Here is a 24,339-nt window from a genome sequence, read left to right on the forward strand (position 1 = left end):
AGAGTCTGCCTGCCTTACTGCATTATGCTTTCACCTACTCTTCTGACATTAACAGAGGCTATCCCCAACCACCTTTCTCTGGAAAATTAACTTAGAGCTCCAGATAATAGTCTCCTGCATATAAAAGGAGTGTCTCAGGTCAAACCTCTCTGCTGGCAGACTAGCTTGTGTGACAGGATTATCCACACTCTTGCTACTATGTACATGATTGTTTACAACCTCTCAACCATAAACAGCACAGAGAGTTTGGAGTATTTTGAAAGTCTTAGTTAGCATAGGGTTTTTCTAAAGATAAAAATCATGTTGGTGAAGGGTTTCATTGTGGAGTTAATGATTGCCACCAGGCCTCTATATCCTTAGGCACCTGGGAGTATGTTAATCAATGTAATTGGAATGTAGAAAAAGAAATATAGCAGTTTTGATGTTAGCAATACTAGGCTTTTGAGTTAATGAATTTTCTCTTTTGTTATAGATCACTGTATTCCTCTTTCTTTGCTATAAATCATTGTGTCCTTGCTATGTAAAAATGTAACTTTATCACTGTCTTAAGACTAAGTAGATCTTAAGGGAAAAGAAGTTTTCTGATCGATTAACCTTTATCAATAGAAAGGTGAGGCCATAAAATGTTAATCGGTCTCCAGACCAGAAGATATTGTGAACAAAGGTAAGACCCTTGTAAGAACAAAGATATGCTGAGGACACTGTCTTTAGATAAGGGTTGGAGGAGCTGACCCTGTGTGACTCTGTTTCTTGCATTTATCTCTATGTATAACTAAAAATATAGAAGTGGACCTGGAAAATTAAGAAACGGACCAGTTCCTGGAAAGACTGGTTTCCCCCGTGTGGTCTTTTCTCGTTCTCTTCTTTTCTGGCTGAATTCCCATCTGGAGTGTGGAGGCTCGTCAAGCCTACTAATTTTGCCCTGGCTTCTAAGACCCATGCAAGAGGGAGCCCAAGGCGGGGCACCCTCTGCTATTTAAGCGGGCGCCAGTGGCCTACGTAGGTGGTGCAAACTCCTTGTCTCGGAGTTTTATTGGTTTTCCGTGTAAACCAAGTTATTCAGCCTCTTTTCTCCACTAATACTTCCTACTACACTATCCTTTTCTAATCTCTTTTTATATCTGTAATTAAATAAGTTCTTTCCTAGGAAGCCGACTCCGTCCCCGCTTCCAATTCCCTGGATCCACTGGGGCTGGACCCCGGCAAATGGGAACCTATTGTATAGCTAGGGAACTCTGCTCAATGCTCTGTGCTGACCTAAATGGGAAGGAAATCCAAAAAAGAGGGGATATGTGTATACACATGACGGAGTCACTCTGCTGTATGGTAGAAACTAACACAACATTATAAAGCAACTATACTTCAACAAAAATTAATTTTTAAAATATTCCAAATAATTCCCATCTTCCATCTCAAGCTGACTTTTGGGTATCAAATTTAATGGAAAGGTAGACAGGATGGCCCATTCTATTTAATTCATTCTCTCATCCTTCCTTCACTCCCTCCTCCTACTTCTCTTTCTCAGCCTCTCTCTCTCTTTTTCTCTTTCTCTCTCTCTGTCTCCCTCCCACCCTCTTTCCTTTCCCTTTTCATGCTAGAAGAATTTAAGTCATAGAAGTTAAATGCACAGTATGACACAGTTTCCTAAACTGCAGTCATTCATGTGCCACCATCCCAGTTTCACCCCAAACCACTTATCACCTATATCACCCGATCTAAAAAATCAACTGGACTTCTCTGGTGGTCCAGTGGATAAGAATCACCTGCTAATGCAGAGGAAATGGGTTTAATCCCTAGTCCTGGAAGATTCTACATGCCGCAGAGCAACTAAGTCACAACTACTGAGCCTGTGCTCTACAGCCTGTGAATCACAACTACTGAAGCCCATGCATCACATGGAAGCTGGATGCATGAGAAAGTCACCACAATCAGAAACACTGAGCACTGCAACTAGAGAAAGCCCACAAGCAATAACCAAGACCCAGCACAACCGAAAAGAAATAAAAAATAAATTTTTTAAAAGGAGTGAATGGTTGAAAAAAATAATAAAAATAAACTCATTTTTAGATGTTTTCCCCTCTCCCTTCTCTCTTCTGTAGCTCACAGTAAACAGTGAAGATTAACCAGTAGCCAGGAATTTTCTGGAAGAATCATAGGAACAAGTACTTCACTCTCTCCAGGTAACTGGGTCTTTCTCTTCGAAATACTTTTCATGCATGCATTCATTCATTCACTTGCCACATGTTTACTGAGCATCTACTGTGTACTGGACAGTGTTCCAGGCATTGCAACACAACAGGGAACAAAATGGGCAGAGTCCCTGCCATCAGGGAGATGATGTCGTGGGAGAGACAGACAACAAACAAAAAAATAAGTTAGAAAGGTTTTAGTGTGGATGTGATGCAGAGACTTAAATAAAATGATAGAATAAAGCAGGGGTGTCAAATTATGGCCTGGGGGTCAAATCCAGCCTACCACCTGTTTTTGTAAATAAAGTTTGATTGGCACACAGCCATGTCCCTTCATTTACATATCACCTATGGCTGCTTTCATACTACAATGTCAAGAGTTGAGTAGATAAAACAAAAATCATCTGGCCCCCAAACCAGAAATATTTGTCCTCTTGTGTTCTTACAGAAAAAGTTTGCCAACTTGTAGGCTAGCAGAATAGAGAGAGTATAAAATGCTTCTCAAGGGAAAGAGTGTTTGAGACAACTCATGTGCCACCATCAAGAGTGAGCTTCTCTGAGGAAACATTTCTACACTACATTAGGTGGGAATGTAAATTGGAGCATCCACTATGGAAAATGGTGTGGCGGTTCCTCAAAAAACCAATATACAATCCAACTGTCCCACTCTTGGGCATATTTCTTGCTAAAGCTATAATTCAAAAAGGTACATGTACCCCTGTGTTCATAGCAGCAGTGTTCACAATAATCAAAGCATGGAAACAGCCAAAATGTCCATCAACAGAGGAACAGGTAAAGAAGATGTGGTATGTATATACAAGGGAATATTACTCGGCAAAAAAAGAATGAAATGATGCCATATGCAGTAACAAGGTTGGACCTAGAGATTATCGTACTAAGTGAAGTGAGTGAGAAAGAGAGACAGATATGCCATATGATATCACTTACATGTGGAATCTAAAATACGGCACAAACTAACCTATCTACAAAATGGAAACAGACTCACAGACACAGAAAACAGGCTTGAGCTAGCCATGGGGAGTCAGATGGGGGAGGGAAGGACTGGGAGTGTGGGATGAGTGAGGAGACATAAACTGTTATATAGAGGACAGGCAAACGACAAGGCTCTACTGTTATAACACAGGGAGCTACAGTCTATATCCTGCGATAAACCATAATGGAAAAGAATATTTTAAAAAGAAAGAGAAATGTATTATCTGAGTCACTTCACTAGATAGCAGAGACTGGCATGACATTGTAAATCAACTACAAAAGTGAAACTCACTCAGTTGTGTCTGACTCTTTGCAACCCCATGGACTATATAGTCCATGGAATTCTCCAGGCCAGACTACTGGAGTGGATAGCCTTTCCCTTCTCCAGGGGATCTTCCCAACCCAGGGATCAAACCCAGGTCTCCCACATTGCAGGTAGATTCTTTACAGCTGAGCCACCAGGGACTTCACTTAAAAAATAAAGTTTTTTTTAAAGAGTAAGCTTTTTGGATCAGCACATGAAACTGAGCATGCACCAGCCCATCCCTTTTAAGGAGCTAAGTCAAGGAATCCCTGTTTGAACCTCCGTATGTATCACAAAGTCCATACAAACTGTGTCCTCAAAATTGCCTGGTTAGTAGTCAAGGCAGACTTTTAAATTCTGCCAGAAGAGTCTTCTTACCTTGAATGTTTTGGAAGCTTGGTTCCATCACCTAGAAATGAGACAACAGTGCCCAGAAGTTATAGGTCAAGAGTATAGGTCATCTTAGACACAGTACCTCTTGTGGTTCCTTTGAAAGCATTTGGGCAATCGATATCCATTGTGTTGTTTCCAGCTTCTAGAACAGTCTTCTCACTTGTCTCATTGCACTTCTTGGTTTCATAAACTGGAAACATTAGGAAAGTGAGTCCTGCTTTGCTCAGTTCTCATGCCTAAAAAACTTGCTAACAACTCCCTTCTTTGACAGATCTGTTACTAGTCATTTTATTTACTGCATGCAAGGTAGACCATTTGGCCCTCCCCTAACATTTCTGACTGGTGGAGATGAAATGTCGAAAGTATAGGCAACACCTATAGGTCACACAACTCAAGGGAAGAGAGAAGACTGTCATGCTTCCCAGAGCTGGCACTAAACTAGGCAAGCTCAGCCTTTACCACAGAATATTTAAAGGGAAAAGTTTTCTTTAAACAATGTGTAATGGGGCGTCTGGGGAAAGGAGAACTAATATTTTTAAGCAAGGGAAGCTAAGCATTTAAAAGTTTTCCAAGTAATAGAGTTTTCATTAAAAAAAAAAAAAACAAACTAGAAATAGAGCTACCATATGATCCAGGAATTCTACTCCTGGGCATTGATCCAGAAAAAACAAACACTCTAATTTGAAAAGATTCATTCACCCCAGCGTTCACAGCAGGACTATGCACAATAGCCAAGACATGGTAGCAACCTAAGTGCCCATCAACAGATGATTGACTTAGGAAAATATGGTACATATTGAAATATTACTCAGCCATTAAAAAGAATGAAATATTGCCATTTGCTGCAACATGGATGGACCTAGAGAATATAATATTTAATAATGTCATAGAAAGACAAATACAATAGAAAACACTTACATGTGGAATCTAAAAAAATAATACAAATGAGTGTATGTACAGAATAGAAACAGATTCACAGACACAGAAAACGAATTTATGGTTACCAAAGGGGAGAGGCAGTGTGGAGGGATAAAATAGGACTATAGGATTAACAGGTACAAACTACAATATATAAAATAGATAAGCAACAGAGATTTACTGAATAGCACATGAAATTATACCCAATATCTCATTATAATCTACAATGGAATGTAATCTGCAAAAGTACTGAATCACTATGCTATACATGCATGTGGGCATGCTCTCAATTCAGTCATGTCTAACTCTTTGCAATCCCATGGACTGAAGCCAGGCTTCTCTGTTCATGGGATTCTCCAGGCAGTAATACTGGAGCGGGTTGCCATGCCCTCCTCGAGGGAGTCTACCCGACTCAGGAGTTGAGCCCACGTCTGTTATGTTGCCCGCATTGGCAGGTGGGTTCTTTACCACTAAGTGCCACCTGGGAAGCTCTCCTATGCTATATACCTGAAACTAACACAATAATATAAATCAACTATAATTCAATTTTAAAATTTTTAACAGGAAAAAATAAAACTTTTCCAAAGGAATAGTCATGTGGGAGCGATCTTCTGCATTTGGGAAAAATCACTTAAGTGAACTCTGTTCATGATATGTGAACATATTAACACAAGGTCTGATGAAAGATGACTTTCATAAAATTTTCTGGTCTTAAAACTAATGCTTAATGTTTCTTACCTATGTCAAGTACAGAATCTTCATGTTTTCCTGGAGAAACAAAACTCTGATTCCATATGGTCAATTCTACACGTTGAAGTAGTTGGGTCACCTGTTTTGCAATGTTGTTTTTGCTTCCATTGTTCCTCAGAATTTTCTTTCAAAGAGATAAAAGTAATTAGGTAGATGGTTATTGAAACTTTGAAAAGCAGGAATATACATAAGTGCGGTTGACAGTATGGTACTGGCACAAAGACAGAAATATAGATCAGTGGAACAAAATACAAAGCCCACATAAATCCACACACCTATGGACACCTTATCTTTGACAAAGGAGGCAAGAATATACAATAAATTAAAGACAATCTCTTTAACAAGTGGTGCTGGGAAAACTGGTCAACCACTTGTAAAAGAATGAAACTAGAACACTTTCTAACACCATACACAAAAATAAACCCAAAATGGATTAAAGATCTAAACATAAGAGCAGAAACTTATAAAACTCCTAGAGGAGAACATAGGCAAAACACTCTCTGACATAAACCACAGCAGGATCCTGTATGACCCACCTCCAAGAATACTGGAAATAAAAGCAAAACTAAACAAATGGGACCTAATTAAAATTAAACGCTTCTGCACAACAAAGGAAACTATAATCAAGGTGAAAAGACAGCCTTCATAACGGGAGAAAATAATAGCAAATGAAGCAACTGACAAATAACTAATCTCAAAAATATACAAGCAACTCCTACAACTCAATTCCAGAAAAATAAATGACCCAATCAAAACATGAGCCAAAGAACTAAATAGACATTTCTCTAAAGAAGACATACAGATGGCTAACAAACACATGAAAAGATGCTCAACATCAGTCATTAACAGAGAAATGCAAATCAAAACCACAAAGAGGTACTATTTCACGCCAGTCAGAATGGCTGCTATCCAAAAGTCTACAAGCAATAAATGCTGGAGAGGGTGTGGAGAAAAGGGAACCCTCTTACACTGTTGCTGGGAATGCAAACTAGTATAGCACTATGGAGAACAGTGTGGAGATTCCTTAAAAAACTGGAAATAGAACTGCCTTCGGTTCAGTTCAGTTCAGTCACTCAGTCGTGCCCGACTCTTTGCGAGCCCAGGAATCGCAGCACTCCAGGCCTCCCTGTCCATCACCATCTCCTGGAGTTCTCTCAGACTCACGTCCATCAAGTCCGTGATGCCATCCAGCCATCTCATCCTCGGTCGTCCCCTTCTTCTCCTGCCCCCAATCCCTCCCAGCGTCAGTCTTTTCCAATGAGTCAACTCTTCGCATGAGGTGGCCAAAGTACTGGAGTTTCAGCTTTAGCATCATTCCTTCTAAAGAAATCCCAGGGTTGATCTCCTTCAGAATGGACTGGTTGGATCTCCTTGCAGTCCAAGGAACTCTCAAGAGTCTTCTCCAACACCACAGTTCAAAAGCATCAATTCTTTGGTGCTCAGCCTTCTTCACAGCCCAACTCTCACGACCCAGCAATCCCACTGCTGGGCATACACACCAAGGAAACCAGAATTGAAAGAGACACGTGTACCCCAATGTTCATCACAGCATTGTTTATAATGGCCAGGACATGGAAGCAACCTAGATGTCCATCAGCAGATGAATGGATAAGAAAGCTGTGGTACATATACACAATGGAGTATTACTCAGCCATTAAAAAGAATACATTTGAATCAGTTCTAATGGGGTAGATGAATCTGGAGCCGATTATATAGAGTGAAGTAAGCCAGAAAGAAAAACACCAATAGTATACTAATAGTATACTAATAGTATACTAATGCATATATATGGAATTTAGAAAGATGGTAATGATAACCCTGTATGTGAGACAGCAAAAGAGACACAGATGTATAGAACAGTCTTTTGGACTCTGTGGGAGAGGGAGAGGGTGGAATGATTTGGGAGAATGGCTTTGAAATATGTATAATATCATATAAGGAATGAATTGCCAGTCTAGGTTGGATGCAGGCTACAAGATGCTTGGGGCTGGTGCACTGGGATGACCCAGAGGGGTGGTATGGGGAGGGAGGTGGGAGGGGGGTTCAGGATTGGGAACACATGTACACTCATGGCAGATTCATGTCTATGTATGGTAAAACCAATAAAATATTGTAAAGTAATTAAAATAAATAAATTTAAATTTAAAAAAGTGTGATTGAGTGAGCCAGCCGCTTGATGAGAGTGAAGGAGAAGAGTGAAAAAGCTGGCTTAAAACTCATCATTAAAACAAACTAAGATCATGTCCTCCTGTCCCATCACTTCTTGGCAAACAGAAGGGCAAGTGACAGATTTCCTCTTCTTGTGCTCTACAATCACTGCTGATGGTCACTGCAGCCATGAAATTAGAAGACGATTGTATCTTGGCAGGAAAGCTATGACAAACCTAGGCAGTATGTTAAAAAGCAAAGACATCACTTTGCTGACAAATATCCATGTAGTCAAGACTACGTCTGGTCTTTCCAGTAGTCATGCACAGATGTGAAAGCTGGACCATAAAGAAAGCATAGCACCAAAGGGTTGATACCTTTGAACTGTGTTACTGGAGAAAATTCTTGAGAGTCCTTTGGACAGCAAGGAGATCAAACCAGTCAATCTTAAAGGAAGTCAACCCTGAATATTCATTGGAAGACCACCTGATGCAAAGAGCCAACTCATTGCAAAAGACTCTGATACTGGGAAAGATTGAAGGCAAAAGAAGAAGAGGCAACAGAGGATGAGATGGTTAGATAACATCACTGACTCAACAAACATGAATTTGAGAGAACTCCAGGAGTTAGTGAAGGACAGGAGAGCCTGGCGTGCTGCAGTCCACGGAGCTGCAAAGAGTCAGACACGACCTGGAAACTGAATAATAACAACTAAAGTCATAGAGAGCCATGGTAGTATTTGAGCAGGAGAAAGGTATGGTAAGACTGATTGTTTTTCAAACCTAGGCTGCACCTTACTTACCCAAACGTCCCCTGGTACTTGTGTCTCATTATTGGCATCCTCTGAGAAAGAAAAGTAACAGTCAAATGAAATATGGGGAATAACACACTCTAACATAGATCTTTCTTTCAATCACATTCAAGTTGAGTGTTTCCTTCTACACTCAAATAGCATCCTAATTTCATTCTAAGAATTCCCAAATCTCTTCCAAGGTAGAATTTTCAAATGGAATTAGGATGAGGTTTCTCATTCAAAAATTCAGTCAGTGGTGTTTATGGAGCATCTACTAAAAGTAATTAGCCTCCAATTAAAATAAATGAATTTAAATTAAAAGAAAAAGAAGGAGGCTAAATCTTATAAACTTAGGTGAATAAAGAGACAGATGCCAAGATCTTTCACTGTTGAAGGGAATGTAAATTGATATAGCCACTATGGAGAACAGTATGGGAGGTTCTTTAAAAAGCTAAAAATAGAACTACCATATGACCCAGCAATCCCACCCTTGAGCACAGATCCTAAGAAAACCATAATTCAAAAAGACACAAGTACCCCAATGTTCACTGCAGCTGTATTTATAATAGCTAGAACATAGAAGCCACCTAGATGTCCATCGACAGATGAATGGATAAAAAAAATTGTGGTACATATACACAGTGGAATATTACTCAGCCGTAAAAAGGAATGCCTTTGAGTCAGTTCCGATGAGGTGGATGAAACTAGAACCTATTATACAGAGTGAAGTGAGTCAGAAAGAGAAAGATAATATCGTATTCTAATGCATATATATGGAAGCTAGAAAAATGGTACTGAAGAATTTATTTACAAGACAATGATGGAGAAACAGACATAGAGAACAGACATGGGGAATGGGGAGGAGAGGGTAAGATGTATGGGAAGAGTAACATGGAAACTTACATTACCATATGTAAAATAGATAGCCAACAGGAATTTAATGTATGGCTCAGGAAAGTCAAACAGGGGCTCTGTATCAACCTAGAGGGGTAGGATGGGGAGGAAGATGGGAGGGAGGTTCAAAAGGGAAGGGATATATATATACCTATGGCTGATTTATGTTGAGATTTGACAGAAAACAACACAATTCTGTAAAGCAATTATCCTTCAATTAAAACAAAATAAAAATTTTTAAAAACCTCAAAAAAATCTGCTGAAAATCAAAGACAAAGAAAAAAAAGATTATATTTAAATGAAAACCAATTAGACTGATAGCTAACATCTCATCAGAAACAGTGGAATCTAGAAAACAATAATTTCTTTAAAGTGAACAAAAATAAGAATTAAGATAAAATCCATTTTCAGATTAAATATAAAATTTAAATATTAAATAATAATAAATAAGTAGAAGAAACAAAACAAACCAACAAAAAAATGAAATTGGGTCATTGGTAGAGACGTGGGTGGACCTAGAGTCTGTCATACAGAGTAAGGTAAGTCAGAAAGAGAAAAACAAATACTGTATATTAATACATTTAGGTGGAATCTAGAAAAATTTATGGATGAGTCTGTTTGCAGGGCAGAAATAGAGAACAGACATGTGAACACTGAAGGGGTAGAGGGAGTGAGATGAACTGGGAGACTGGGACTGACCTAAATACACTATCGTGTGTAAAACCGATAGCCGGCAGGAACCTGCAGTACAGTGTAGGGGGCTCAGCTCAGTGCTCTGTGATAACCTGGATTGGTGGAATGGAGGTGGGTGTGAGGAAGGAGATATGTGTATAGACAGAGCTGAGTCACTTCATTGTACAGCAGATACTAACACACCATTGTAAAGCAACTACACTCCAGTTTTTTAAAAAGAGAGACAAAATATGTTCCCTTGTGGAGTCTGCAGCCTATGGCAAAGTTGCCAAGCAAATAATTGAGTGATTATGAGTCCAACATATTAATACATAGGATGAGACGCCTTGGCAGTATACAGAAAAAGACCATGTTTGGGGTGTGGGAAACCCTTCCCAAAGAAACAGGTGTTAACTGAGATAATAACAATCAGTTGTTGTCTACCTAGCATTGTATTTTAAGTGACACTGACCACCTGATGTGAAATGCTGACTCATTGGAAAAGACCTTTATGCCCAGAAAGATTGAAGGCAGGAGGAGAAGGGGATGACAGAGGAGGAGATGGTTGGATGGCATCACTGACTCAATGGACATAAGTTTGAGCAAACTCAGGGATATAGTGAAGGACAGGGAAGTCTGGTGTTCTGCAGTCCATGGGGTCGCAAAGAGTCGGACATGACTGAACAACAACAACAAAGGTATCTACTTGGAGATGGTGACTGTTGCCATGGGCTTGAGTGAAATCTCCCAGGAAACGGTTACCAAGGACAACAACGGATTGAAGGGTGAGGACCAGGACAGATCTCTACCCTGTTACCCTAGCCTGAAATTGGTGAAACTCTCAAGGGATCTTCTCCTGTCTCCTTTTTCATGGTGGAGTATTTGATTACTGGAATACTTGGAGATTCTCACCATAACATTCTGCATGATTAATTGTAAATATACTAGCCACCCAGTTGAAGAGAGGATAATGTGGGACACAGCTGCAGTAGTAATTTCCAATTCCATTTCTGCAATATGCTTTCTGCTTGCACTTTGCCAGCCCTTTTGCACACTCATCAATATCTGTGAATCAAGAGAAAATATCATTAGACAATATCACTTTTTATTCTCATAAAACCATATTGTTTTCCCTTGCCCATGAGATCTCTGCTACCCAACATCACTTATAAATATACCCAGAACATCTGTCCTTGGTTAAGATGATTCAGTATAGAGATGACAATTCTCCTGAAGTTACTTTATAAAGCCAAAGTAATTTCTAGGATGCACTGTTGAGTGAAATAAAGTTCAGAAGGCCTTCTCTGATGTCCTATCAAAAGGATCAAGATCACAGAAGACAAGGAAGGATTAAGAATCTGTCACAGATTAGATGAGGCAGGACTGAGATGACTAAATGCAATGTGAGACCCTGAAATGGCTCTTAGAACTGAAAAAAAAGGGGTGGATTTTAGGGGAGAACTGGTAAAACTTGTATAAAGTCTCTCATCTAGTTGATATTATTGTACTATTATTCATCCTCTGATTTTGCTCACTGTATGATGGTCGTCATATCATTAGCTGACCTTAGCTAACTGAGTAAAAGCTCTACAGAATTCATTGAACTGTTTTGCAGTTTTTCTTTAAGTCTCAAACTGTTTCAAAATAAAACATCTAAAAAAAAACACATCCAATATTATATGATTCCAAGATAGAATGTAGAATGGTGGGTACCAGGGGCTAGGGGAAGAGAAGAGGGAAGGTAATGTTTAACTGGGAAAGAGTTTCAGTTCTGCAAGATGAAAAACGTTCTGGAGATGAAAGGCAGCAATGGTTGCACAACAGTGTGAATTTACTAAGTAACAGTGAAGTACAATAACAAAATAGTCAATGAATAACAGTGAATAACAGTAACTGATTAAAATGGTAAATTACGTTATACATATTTTACTATAATTGAAAAAAAATTTAAACAAATAAATAAATACATTATCATATGATTCCACTTATAGGAGGGCCCTAAAGGAGTCAATAAAGGTCGGTCTACTAAGGCTATGGTTTTTCCAGTAGTCATATATGGATGTGCGAGTTGGACTGGGTGAAGAAAGCTGAGCGCCGAAGAATTGATGCTTTTGAACTGTGGTGTTGGAGAAGACTCCTGAGAGTCCCTTGGACTGCAAGGAGATCCAACCAGTCCATTCTGAAGGAGATCAACCCTGGGATTTCTTTGGAAGGAATGATGCTAAAGCTGAAACTCCAGTACTTTGGCCACCTCATGAGAAGAGTCGACTCATTGGAAAAGACTCTGATGCTGGGAGGGATTGGGGGCAGGAGGAGAAGGGGACGACAGAGGATGAGATGGCTGGATGGCATCACAGTCTCGATGGATGTGAGTTTGAGTGAACTCCAGGAGATGGTGATGGACAAGGAGGCCTGGCGTGCTGCAATTCATGGAGTCACAAAGAGTCAGACACGACTGAGCGACTGAACTGAACTGAACTGAAAGGAGTCAAATTAACAAAGATAGAAGGTAGGATGGTGGTTGCCAAGGGCTGGGGGAGGAGTAGGAATGGGAATTTAGCATTTAATGGGTACAAAGCTTCCATTTGAGATGATGAAAAAGTTCTGTGGTTGGATGGTAGAGATGGTAGAGCTGGTAGAGCTTCCCAAGTGGCTCAGTGGTAAAGAATCTGCCTGCCTATGCAGGAGACAGGAGACGTGGGTTTGATCCCTGGATCAGGAAGATCCCCTGGAGGAAGAAATGGCAACACACTCTAATACTCTTGCCTGGGAAATCTCATGAACAGAAGAGCCTGGTGGGCTACAGTCCATGGGGTCTCAAAGAGTTGGACACAACTGAGCAACACGGTAAACTGTAATTTATACATTTGCCACAGTAAAATGAAGTTAAAAAGGAATAAATACATCTTAAATAGTCTACTATTTTCTGTTTCACCTCATGAATTGACACGACAGTGCCATCAGTTAACCAGTTCCAGCAATTAGGATTCAGGAGTGGTATTTCCCTTGGCATTTAGATTGACCTTTAGAATTTGTAGAAATGAAAAAGAGATTTGGCCAGAGCTGATGAGAGCAGTGAAAATTGAAACTGAAAAGCTAAGTTGAAACCACATCACGAAAGATGCTGAGTGATGAGAGAGTTTATTCATTTGTCCCTTTGGGGAACACTTATTTGTTGGGCATCTGCCATGTGATATTGTTCTTTTTCCTATGTATTAAGTGATAAACAAAAGAAATTCTCCCTGCCCTTGTGGAATCCTCAGAAACTGCCCCCCGCCCTCCCCCCAAAAAAAAAAAAAAAACACCAGTGCTTGAGACTTTAAGTGTCCAGGGTCCTGAGAACTCCACTTTTCTCTGAAGAAAAACCAAGCCAATATCAGGGCTCACTAAGCCAGCATTGGGGAATTTTGAGCATTACTTTACTAGCATGTGAGATGAGTGCAATTGTGCAGGAGTTTGAGCATTCTTTGGCATTGCCTTTCTTTGGGATTGGAATGAAAATTGACTTTTTCCAATCCTGTGGCCACTGCTGAGTTTTCCAAATTTGCTGGCATATTGAGTGCACCACTTTCACAGCATCATCTTTCAGGATTTGAAACAGCTCAACTGGAGTCCCATCACCTCCACTAGCTTTGTTCGTAGTGATGCTTTCCAAGGCCCACCTGACTTCACATTCCAAGATGTCTGGCTCTAGATTAGTGATCACATCATCATGATTATCTGGGTCATGAAGATCTTTTTTGTACAGTTCTTCTGTGTATTCTTGCCACCTCTTCTTAATATCTTCTGCTTCTGTTAGGTCCAGATCATTTCTGTCCTTTATGGAGCCCATCTTTGCATGAAATGTTCCCTTGGTATCTCTAATTTTCTTGAAGAGATCTCTGGTCTTTCCCATTCTGTTGATTTCCTCTATTTCTTTTCATTGATCGCTGAAGAAGGCTTTCTTATCTCTTCTTGCTATTCTTTGGAAATCTGCATTCAGATGCTTATATCTTTGCTTTCCTCCTTTGCTTTTTGCCTCTCTTCTTTTCACAGCTATTTATAAGGCCTCCCCAGACAGCCATTTTGCTTTTTTGCATTTCTTTTCATGGGGAAGGTCTTGATCCCTGTCTCCTGTACAATGTCACGAACCTCATTCCATAGTTCATCAGGCACTCTATCTATCAGATCTAGTCCCTTAAATCTATTTCTCACTTCCACTGTATAATCATAAGGGATTTGAACTACCGCACAATTGCACTCATCTCACATGCTAGTAAAGTAATGCTCAAAATTCTCCAAGCCAGACTTCAGCAATACATGAACCGTGAACTCCCTGATGTTCAAGCTGGTTTTAGAAAAGGCAGAGGAACCAGAGATCAAATTGCCAACATTCACTGGATCATGGAAAAAGCAAGAGAGTTCCAGAAAACCATCTATTTCTGCTTTATTGACTATGCCAAAGCCTTTGACTGTGTGGATCGCAATAAACTGGAAAATTCTGAAAGAGATGGGAATACCAGACCACCTAACCTGCCTCTTGAGAAATCTGTATCCAGGTCAGGAAGCAACAGTTAGAACTGGACATGGAACAACAGACTGGTTCCAAATAGGAAAAAGAGTACGTCAAGGCTGTATATTGTCACCCTGCTTATTTAACTTATATGCAAGGTACATCATGGGAAACGCTGGACTGGAAGAAACACAAGCTGGAATCAAGATGGCCGGGAGAAATATGAATAACCTCAGATATGCAGATGACACCACCCTTATGGCAGAAAGTGAAGAGGAACTAAAAAGCCTCTAAATGAAAGTGAAAGAGGAGAGAGAAAAAGTTGGCTTAAAGCTCAACATTCAGAAAATGAAGATCATGGCATCCGGTCCCATCTCTTCATGGGAAATAGATGGGGAAACAGTGGAAACAGTGTCAGACTTTATTTTTGGGGGCTCCAAAGTCACTGCAGATGGTGACTGCAGCCATGAAATTAAAGGACGCTTACTCCTTGAAAGAAAAGTTATGACCAACCTAGATAGTATATTAAAAAGCAGAGACATTACTTTGCCAACTAAGGTCCGTCTAGTCAAGGCTATGGTTTTTCCTGTGGTCATGTATGGATGTGAGAGTTGGACTGTGAAGAAGGCTGAGCACTGAAGATTTGATGCTTTTGAACTGTGTTGTTGGAGAAGACTCTTGAGAGTCCCTTGGACTGCAAGGAGATCCAACCAGTCCATTCTGAAGGAGATCAGCCCTGGGATTTCTTTGGCAGGAATGATGCTAAAGCTGAAACTCCAGTACTTTGGCCATCTCATGAAAAGAGTTGACTCATTGAAAATACCCTGATGCTGGGAGGGATTGGGGGCAGGAGGAGAAGGGGATGACCAAGGATGAGATGGCTGGATGGCATCATGGACTCGATGAACGTGAGTCTGAGTGAACTCTGAGAGATGGTGATGAACAAGGAGGCCTGGCATGCTGCGATTCACGGGGTCGCGAAGAGTCAGACATGACTGAGCTACTGAACTGAACTGAACTGAACTGAAGCCAGCATTAGGATGCACGTGAAAAGAAGGCAAGGGCTGGGGACTTCTATAGGGATATTGAGGCAGTGCTGATATTTTCTACTTTGTAATACCATTGTACCATTGCAGTACCAGCACCACTAGGTGACACAGTATTTGAGACTAAGAGGGTTGCCCCTGTCCCTTTCAAATGCCAAGATGAATGCGGACTTCTTTACCTTCACATTTCTGAACGGACTTCAAGAACCACTTCTGAGACACAGACTGAAATCCATCTTTGCAAACACAGGTGCCACTGAGGCAGTTAGCATTTTCTGGGCACGGAGGACAGGAAACTGCAAGGAACATAGAATCCATTCATTTGCTTGCTCATTCATTTCATTCAAGAAATATTCATTGAGCACCTATGAAGTACCACATGCTGCAGTCTCAAGAACCTCCTCTTGGGAATAGCTTACTGGCTTCCTTTTGGAAGCCATCCTACTGCTGAGCATAGATGCTCAGCACGCCCCACCCACTCCCCACCTCTGCCACCAATACCACTTTTGCTTGTCAGTAGAACTTCCATGTTTCAGCACCTGTGTTTCCTTACTGAGGGCTCTCTCTGGCCACTAGCATCCTTTTTGCACAGCACATGCTGGTTTTCAAGGTCTTCTTCCCCAAGGACTAGTTTCCTCAAACAGTGATGGACTGACTGAGTCAGTGGATTAAAAATAAACCAGCTTCTCATTCTAGATATGAATCAGCTAACCAGAATAGTTAACACCAACAACAAAAAAACTGCAACAATAAAGCTGTTTTTGGCTACATGTTTTGGGGGCTAGTTGGAGGAGCCTGATAGGCTACAGTCCACGGGGTCGCAAAGAGTCACACACGACTGAGCAACTTCACTATTGGGGGCTGGTGTGCTGGAGAAGACTCTTGAGATTCTCTCGAGGAGATCAAACCAGTTGATCCTTAAGGAAATCCACCCTGAATATTGAGTGGAATAGCTGATGCTGAAGCTGAAGCTCCAATCCGGTGGTCACCTGATGTGAAGAGTGGAGTCATTAGAAATGATCTTGACACTGGGAAAGATTGAGGGCAGGAGGAGAAGGTGTTGAGAGAGGATGAGATGGTTGTATGGCATCACTGACTCAATGCACGTGAGTTTGAGCAACTTCCGGGAGATAGTGAAGGACAGGGAGGCCTGGTGTGCTGCAGTCCATGGGGTTGCAGAGTCAAACATGATTTAGTTACTGAAAAACAACAACTGAGGGCTGGAAAAAGGAAACACGAGGAGGATAACCAACAAGCAAATAGTGTAGAAAAGTGAGGTTCATGTATGCAACTACAAAAACAAATCAAGGTGTCTCTTTTCTCATTGAAGTATGAAGTATTTGCAATGATAGTGAAGGACAAAGAAGCCTGGTGCTCTGCGGTCCATAGGATTACCAAGAGTAGGATATGACTGAGCAACTGAACAACAGCAACACACTCACCTCCAGCCTCCTTTGCTTCCAATCCTGATGGAGCCAGGAGGACGCTGAGACCTAGAAGAAGGAGGGCAGAGATAAAGCAGATGGGAGATGCCCTGAGGCTCTGCTTGGCTGAAGCCTGAGTGAGTCGGCATCTTTGTCTCCTCTTGTCAAGTCATACTTGTGCTAGCTTCACTGTAGATTCTTCTAGATTGGCTATAAACACTAATGTCACAGAAGGGCATCATACAGTACTGATTACAGCTATCAGAGACTCTACACCCAAGTCCAGTGTGTTTGGGGGACGACGGGAGTTCCCACAACAATAAGCAATCCTCTGGGTATACCAGCTGGGTATCCTATAATTAAACTCAGTTCTTTCTTTTTCTCTCCCCCCACCTCTTTTTTAGATTTTTTTCCTCATATAGATTATTACAGAGTATTGAGAAGAGTTTCCTGTGCTGTAAAATAGGTCCTTGTGCTATGCTAAGTTGCTTCAGTTGTGTCCAACTCTTTGTGACCCTATGGACCCACCCTGCTTCTCTGTCCATGGGATTCCCCAGGCAAGAATACTGGAGTGGGTTGCCATGCCCTTCTCCAAGGATTTTCCCCACCCAGGGATCAAACCCACATTGCTTATGTCTCCTGCACTGCCAGGTGGATTCTTTACCTCTAATGCTACCTGAGAAGCCTAAAATAGGTCCTTATTCATTATCTAGTTTTTATTTTTGTAATGCAGCATGGCACGTGGGATCCCAAAGATCAGACCTGTGCTCCCTGCAGTGGAAATGCAGAGCCCTAACCACTGGAATAGGGAATTCCTCTATCTATTTTATATAGAGTAGTGTGTATATGTCAATCCCAACCTCTGAATTTGTCCCTCTCAACTCAGTTCTGGCACTAACTCCCCAGAAAGAGTACCAGGTATCCCAGGTTAAGGGCTCAGTCCCAAAGACTTCAGATGCCCATCACAATTCCAAGTTGTCCCCTGGGCTTCTGACCAACTGGCTATGGATTGGATATTCCAATGACTCCCTCTTTGGATTCAATTAATTTGCTAGAGCAGCTCACAGAACTCAGAGAAATCATTTGCTTACTGGATTACCAGTTTATTGTAGAAGGATATTGGGCATCCCAGGTGGCACTAGTAGTAAAGAACCTGCCTGCCAATGCAGGAGACATAAGAGACACGGGTTTCCCTGGGGTGGAAAGATTCCTGGAAGGGCAAGGAAACCCACTGCAGTATTCTTGCCTGGAGAATCCCGTGGACAGAAGTGTCTGGCAGGTTATGGTCCATGGGGTCACAGTTGGACACGACTGAAATGACTTGGCATGCACACGTAGAAGAATATATCTCAGAAAGAGCCAAATGGAAGATTTACACTGGGCAAGGTATGAAGAAGGGAGTGGAGATTCCGTGCCCTCTCAGCACCACTTTCCTCAAATCTCCATGTGTTCACCAACCCAGAAGCTCTCGGAATCCCATCATTTGGGGGCTTTTGTAGACACTTCATTGAGCATCCCAGGTGGCTCAGTGGTCAAGAATCTACCTGCCAATGTATGGGACATAGGGTCGATCTCTGGCCCGGGAAGATCCCGCATGCCATGGGGCAGCTAAGCCAGTGCGCCACAACTACTGAAGCCCTACACCCTAGAGCCAGTACTCTGCGACAAGAGAAGCCCCTGCAATGAGAAGCCTGTGCACCATAACTAGGAAGTAGTCTGCAAGCAGTAATGAAGATCCAGCACAGCCAAAAAAACCAAAAAACAAGAAACAAAACCCCTCAAACCTCTGCATTTTCCTTGTGAATGCATTTTTGACACATAAAGAAGAAATATGACCATAGGGCAGGGGTCAGCCAACTATGGCCTTGGGCCAAATGCAGACCTCTGCCTGGTTTTGTGCAGCCCATGAGCTAAGAATTGTTTTTGCTGCTACTGCTAAGTCACTTCAGTTGTGTCCGACTCTGTGCAACCCCATAGATGGCAGCCCACCAGGCTCTCCCGTCCCTGGGATTCCCCAGGCAAGAATACTGAAGTGGGTTGCCATTTTCTTCTCCAATGCATGAAAGTGAAAATTGAATGTGAAGTCGCTCAGTTGTGTCCGATTCCTAGTGACCCCATGGACTGCCGCCTACTAGGCTCCTCCATCCATGGGATTTTCCAGGCAAGAGTATTGGAGTGGGTTGCCAAGTTTTTAGTTGTTTTTAAATTTTTTTTAAATCAAGGAGAATATATTGCATGCATGGAATGCTAACATTACCTGAAATTCACATTCCTATGTCTATAAATCAAGCTTTATTGGAACACGTTATTGGAACACGACAGTGCCCATCAGTTCACGAAGGGTCGGTGGCTGCTTTTATTTATTTTTTACTTTTTTTTTGTAGGGGGATTTCCAGTGCAGTTTTATGAAAACCCCGCTAGACAAATTCCAAAAGATCTGTCCCACTCTGTGGCTGCTTTTATAAAGCAACAAGGAGTTGAGGCATTAAGACAGAGATCAAAATGGCCCCCAAAGCTGGGAATAGTGATTACCTGGATCTTTATAGAAAGAAAAAATATGTTGACTTCTGTCATAAAGTAATGGCCATCATGTGCTTGCCTCTAAGAACTGCTTACAAACTGCTTAGCCTTAAACTGTGTTTGATTCCTCCAATGGTATTTTTTTATTATCTTGAAGTCCCTAAATCTCAGAGTAGACAGGTGGGTAGGTTCCAGTTTCTATAATATGCTAAGCAACGATCCTCCAAGTTTGGACCCACTTAGTGGTCAGTTGGCATGTTAGATGCTTGCCATGCCCCCTAAGCCTACCCATGAAGGGATTGCACAGTAAGCAGATAACCTACTGTATCCTTCTGTAAAAGGATGTTTTTCTGCAGCCTGTGAAGGGCATCAAGAAGCACGGGAGGAGGACTGGAGGACACATAATCCAGCTTCCTTGCCCTTCTAAAGCACATTACACTGAAAGGATACCCAGCAGGACTGGAGTGCCAGTTACCCACAGTGCTAATCCCTCACTGCCACTCTTCTCTCTTCCCTCTTTGGCTTCCTGGGATTCCTTCCCAAACGTGTGATGTGCTCAGTCACTTCAGTTGTGTCCGACTCTTTGGGACCCTATGGGCCATAGCCCACCAGGATCCTCTGTCCATGAGATTCTTCAGGCAAGAATACTGGAGTGGGTTGCCATGCCCTTCTCCAGGGGATCTTCCCCACTGAGGGATCAAACCCACATCTCTTATGTCTCCTGCATTGGCAGGCATGTTCTTTACCACTAGCCCCATCTGGGAAGCCTAAATTAATTGAACCCAAGTTTTTGTCTCAGTTCTGCATTGGAGGAGAGCAATTAAGAGACTTGGTATCAGAGTTTGGAGTAGGACACACACACAGGAATTTCTGGAGAAAGTGCCAAATTCTGGAAAGCAACCAAAGCTGGGGTATGCAGGGTACTGGAGGGTGGGGAGAATTCTTTGTTCTACTCACCAGAGAGTAGCAACAGGCACCTGCTTCCCATAGCAGTTGAGGTTCCAGGAATGACAACCTTAGAAGCACTCCCAAGCAGGATCTGACAAGGATTCCTGGGATAAATAAGCCCCATGAGGATTTATTTTGGATGGTCACAAAATTTAGAAGGTAGGTGGTTGATGTTTATCAAAACCCTTTCATTTCTACCTGTCTTTTGACTCAACAACTCCAGTTCTGGGAAATAAGCAAGGTTCTGCAAGGATGATTATAGCATAATGGCTCCTAGAAGCAAGGTTAGTAGTAGCTGTAGTCATCACTCAGTACTGTTTGACTCTTTGCCACCCTATGGACTGTAGCCCTCCAGGCTCCTCTGTCCATGGGATTCTCCAAGCAAGAACACTGGAGTGGGTTGCTATGCCTTCCTTCAGAAGATCTTCCCAACCCAGGGGTCAAACCTGCATTTCTTAAGTCTCTTGCACTAGCAGGGAGGTTCTTTACCACTAATGCCACTTGTGAAGCCCAAATCCCCTTGTCGCCTGGGTCTAAACTTGGAATATAAATGAATAAGGCCACTTGGGGATCTGGAGGGAATAATTAGAACTTTGGAGATCTGGAGACCATGGACTTTACCTCAAGACATGCTGTATGTTGGCATCTGCCAGGAGTTATACTTTGTTACTTCCTGATCCTTTCTCTTCTCTCAACATTCATTTCCCTTTTTGATTTATATTTCTCTTCCCTTCCAAAAGCCTACTGTAAGATAAACTATAGAAACTCTCAATGTAGAGAAATCCAGTCTCAGTTCAGTTCAGTTGCTCAGTCGTGTCCGACTCTTTGTGACCCCATGAATCGCAGCACGCCAGGCCTCCCTGTCCATCACCAACTCCTGGAGCTCACTCAGAGTCGCATCCATCGAGTCAATGATGCCATCCAAAACCCAGTCTAGTTAGTGGTTATTCTTTTTTTTTTTAAAGACTCTTTTGAAACCACTTTAACTGAAGTGAATATCTTGTGTGAAAAGGGTGATAATGTTTTTCAGAAAAGCTGAGACGTCTAGCTATGTTGATTCCTTTTTTTTTTTCAACCACTTTACTGAGGGATGGTCATCATGTAAAAAGCATGCAAAAATACATATTTTATGTATATAACTTGATAAGTTTAAAAATAAACATATACATATGAAACTATCACTACCATCAAGGACATTAACGTATCCATCATATCTGAAAATATCCTCCTGCCCTCTTTATGATTTGAGTGTGTGTGTGTGTGTGAATAACACTTAACATAAGATCTACCCTCTTAGAAAATTTTATGTATAAAACACGGTATCATTAGCTATAGACACTAAGCTGTATAACACATCACTGGAGTTTTTCATCTTGTGTAACTAAAACTTTATACCCTATGAACTTCCCCTCCCATCTTCCTCCCTCCCCAGCCCCTAGAAAACATCATTCTAGTCTCTGCTTCTATGCATTTGACTACCGTAGTTCCTACATCTAAGTGAGATCATATTGTATTTGTTCTTTGGGTCTGATATATTTCGCATATCTAGCAACATTGATTTAGAGAGCATTTTTTTGTTTGTTTTTAAACAAGACCCATTATAAAAAATACATTTTACTTCACAGAGATAGAGAGAAAAATGAACCAAGTTTCACAAAGAGTATTTGCTTCAGACTCTGTTCATTGAAACTTTTTTATTTTAGTTCTCCTTAATCCCCTCAACACACAATTCATGATTTCTTTTGACTATTTGAAAATATTTCAGTATGTTCTATACATACTAAACTGAAATGGGAAAATAAATAAGAAACAATGTCTCTAGAGCATCTTTCAAGAGATAAAGCATGGCAGAAACCAATACAATATTGTAAAGCAATTATTCTCCAATTAAAAATAAATAAATTTTAAAATAAATTTAAATTAAAAAATAAAACAACAGGATATATAACGAGCTACCCTTTAAAATCTTTCCAGAGCCAGTGTATTTTTTTAAGACCCAAGATCACAAACAAAGCACTTTGTATTTTCTGTGGAAAAACACAAAACCAGTTCCTCCTTACCCACAAGATGAAAATCCTCGCTGGTCTCCCAGTCTGGCAGCTTCTCTGAGCTAACAACAACCGAAACAGGAAGTACATCTCTTCTTATCTTGAGCTTTAGTTTCTCAAGGAGTCTTGTGGCTGGATGAGATGGCTGCAGGCATTGGTAGTGAGATGGTAACATGCAAGAAGGGTAGAGCCTCCCCAAATGGAGGAAATAGGCTGCAAGAGTCAGACATTTTTTATTTCTCTTAAGCAGCTGAAATGCAAAAAGGCAAAATGATTGTCTGAGGAGGCCTTACAAATAGCTGAGAAAAGAAAAGAAGCTAAAGGCAAAGGAGAAAGGAAAGATATACCCATTTAAATGCAGAGTTCCAAAAAATAGCAAGGAGAGATAAGAAAACCTTCCTCAGTGATCAGTGCAAAGAAATAGAGGAAAATAATATAATGGAAAAGACTAGAGCTCTCTTCAAGAAAATTAGAGATATCAAGGGAACATTTCATGCAAAGATGGGCACAATAAAGGACCGAAATGGTATGGACCTAACAGAAGCAGAAGATATTAAGAGGAGGTGGCAATAATACACAAAAGAACAATACAAAAAAGATCCTCATGACCTAGATAATCACAATGGTGTGGTTACTCACGTAGAGCCAGACATCCTATAATGCGAAGTCAAGCGGACCTTAGGAAGCATCACTATGGACAAAGCTAGTGGAGGTAATGGAATTCCAGTTGAGCTATTTCAAATCCTAAAAGATGATGCTATGAAAGTGCTGCACTCAATATGCCAGCAAATCTGGAAGACTCAGCAGTAGCCACAGGACTGGAAAAGGTCAGTTTTCACTCCAATCCCAAAGAAAGGCAATGCCAAAGAATGTTCAACTACCACACAATTGTGCTCATCTCACACACTAGCAAACTAATGCTCAAAATTCTTCAAGCCAGGCTTCAACAGTACATGAACTGTGAATTTCCAGATGTTCAAGCTGGATTTAGAAAAGGCAGAGGAACCAGAGATCAAATTGCCAACATCTATTGGATCATCAAAAAAGCAAGAGAATACCAGAAACACATCTACTTCTGCTTTATTGATTACTTCAAAGCCTTTGACTGTGTAGATCACAACAAACTGTGGAAAATTCTTCAAGAGATGGGAATACCAGACCACCTAACTTGCCTCTTGAGAAATACTGGACATGAAACAACAGACTGGTTCCAAATTGGGAAAGGAGTACGTCAAGGCTATATATTGTCACCCTGCTTATTTAACTTATATGCAGAGTACATCAAGCAAAATAATAGGCTGGGTGAAACACAAGCTGGAATCAAGATTGCCAGGAGAAATATCAATAACCTCAGATACACAGATGACACTATCTTGATGGCAGAAAGTGAAAAAGAACTAGAGAGCCTCTTGATCAAAGTGAAAGAGGAGAGTGAAAAAGCTGGTTTAAAAATTAACATTCAAAAAATGAAGATCATGGCATCTGGTCCCATCACTTCATGGCATATAGATGGGGAAATAATGGAAACAGTGACAGACTTTATTTTCTTGATCTCCAAAATCACTGCAGATGGTGACTACAGCCATAAAATTAAAAGACACTTGCTTCTTGGAAGAAAATCTATGACAGACCTAGACAGCATATTAAAAAGCAGAGACATTACTTTGCTGACAAAGGTCCATCTAGCCAAAGCTATGGTTTTTCTAGTAGTCATGTATGGATGTGAGAGTTGGACTATAAAGAAAACTGAGCGCTAAAGAATTGATGCTTTTGAACTGTGGTATTGGACAAAACTCTTGAGAGTCCC

General features: G+C 41.1%; 1 protein-coding gene and 1 non-coding gene across 2 annotated transcripts in view; both read right to left on the bottom strand.

The window, feature by feature from the left end:
• LOC138440990 (putative adhesion G protein-coupled receptor E4P) overlaps positions 1-22,626 on the bottom strand; it is a 40,970-nt gene extending 18,344 nt beyond the window's left edge. Inside the window, exons 1-8 of the mRNA XM_069591305.1 lie at positions 22,545-22,626; positions 20,494-20,588; positions 17,035-17,085; positions 15,772-15,888; positions 10,967-11,119; positions 8,498-8,538; positions 5,536-5,671; positions 3,962-4,069 (exon numbers count right to left, since the gene is read on the bottom strand). Coding sequence (XP_069447406.1) covers positions 3,962-4,069; positions 5,536-5,671; positions 8,498-8,538; positions 10,967-11,119; positions 15,772-15,888; positions 17,035-17,085; positions 20,494-20,524 — 637 coding nt within the window. The 5' untranslated portion in view covers positions 20,525-20,588; positions 22,545-22,626. The remainder of the gene's footprint in view (positions 1-3,961; positions 4,070-5,535; positions 5,672-8,497; positions 8,539-10,966; positions 11,120-15,771; positions 15,889-17,034; positions 17,086-20,493; positions 20,589-22,544) is intronic.
• LOC138441901 (U7 small nuclear RNA) lies at positions 19,400-19,464 on the bottom strand. The gene has a single exon (XR_011257471.1). It is a non-coding gene; the product is annotated as a U7 small nuclear RNA (small nuclear RNA).
• Positions 22,627-24,339: the final 1,713 nt, after the last annotated feature.

The sequence above is a fragment of the Ovis canadensis genome, chromosome 5 (assembly GCF_042477335.2).
Source record: "Ovis canadensis isolate MfBH-ARS-UI-01 breed Bighorn chromosome 5, ARS-UI_OviCan_v2, whole genome shotgun sequence".
Taxonomy (NCBI): Eukaryota; Metazoa; Chordata; class Mammalia; order Artiodactyla; family Bovidae; genus Ovis; species Ovis canadensis.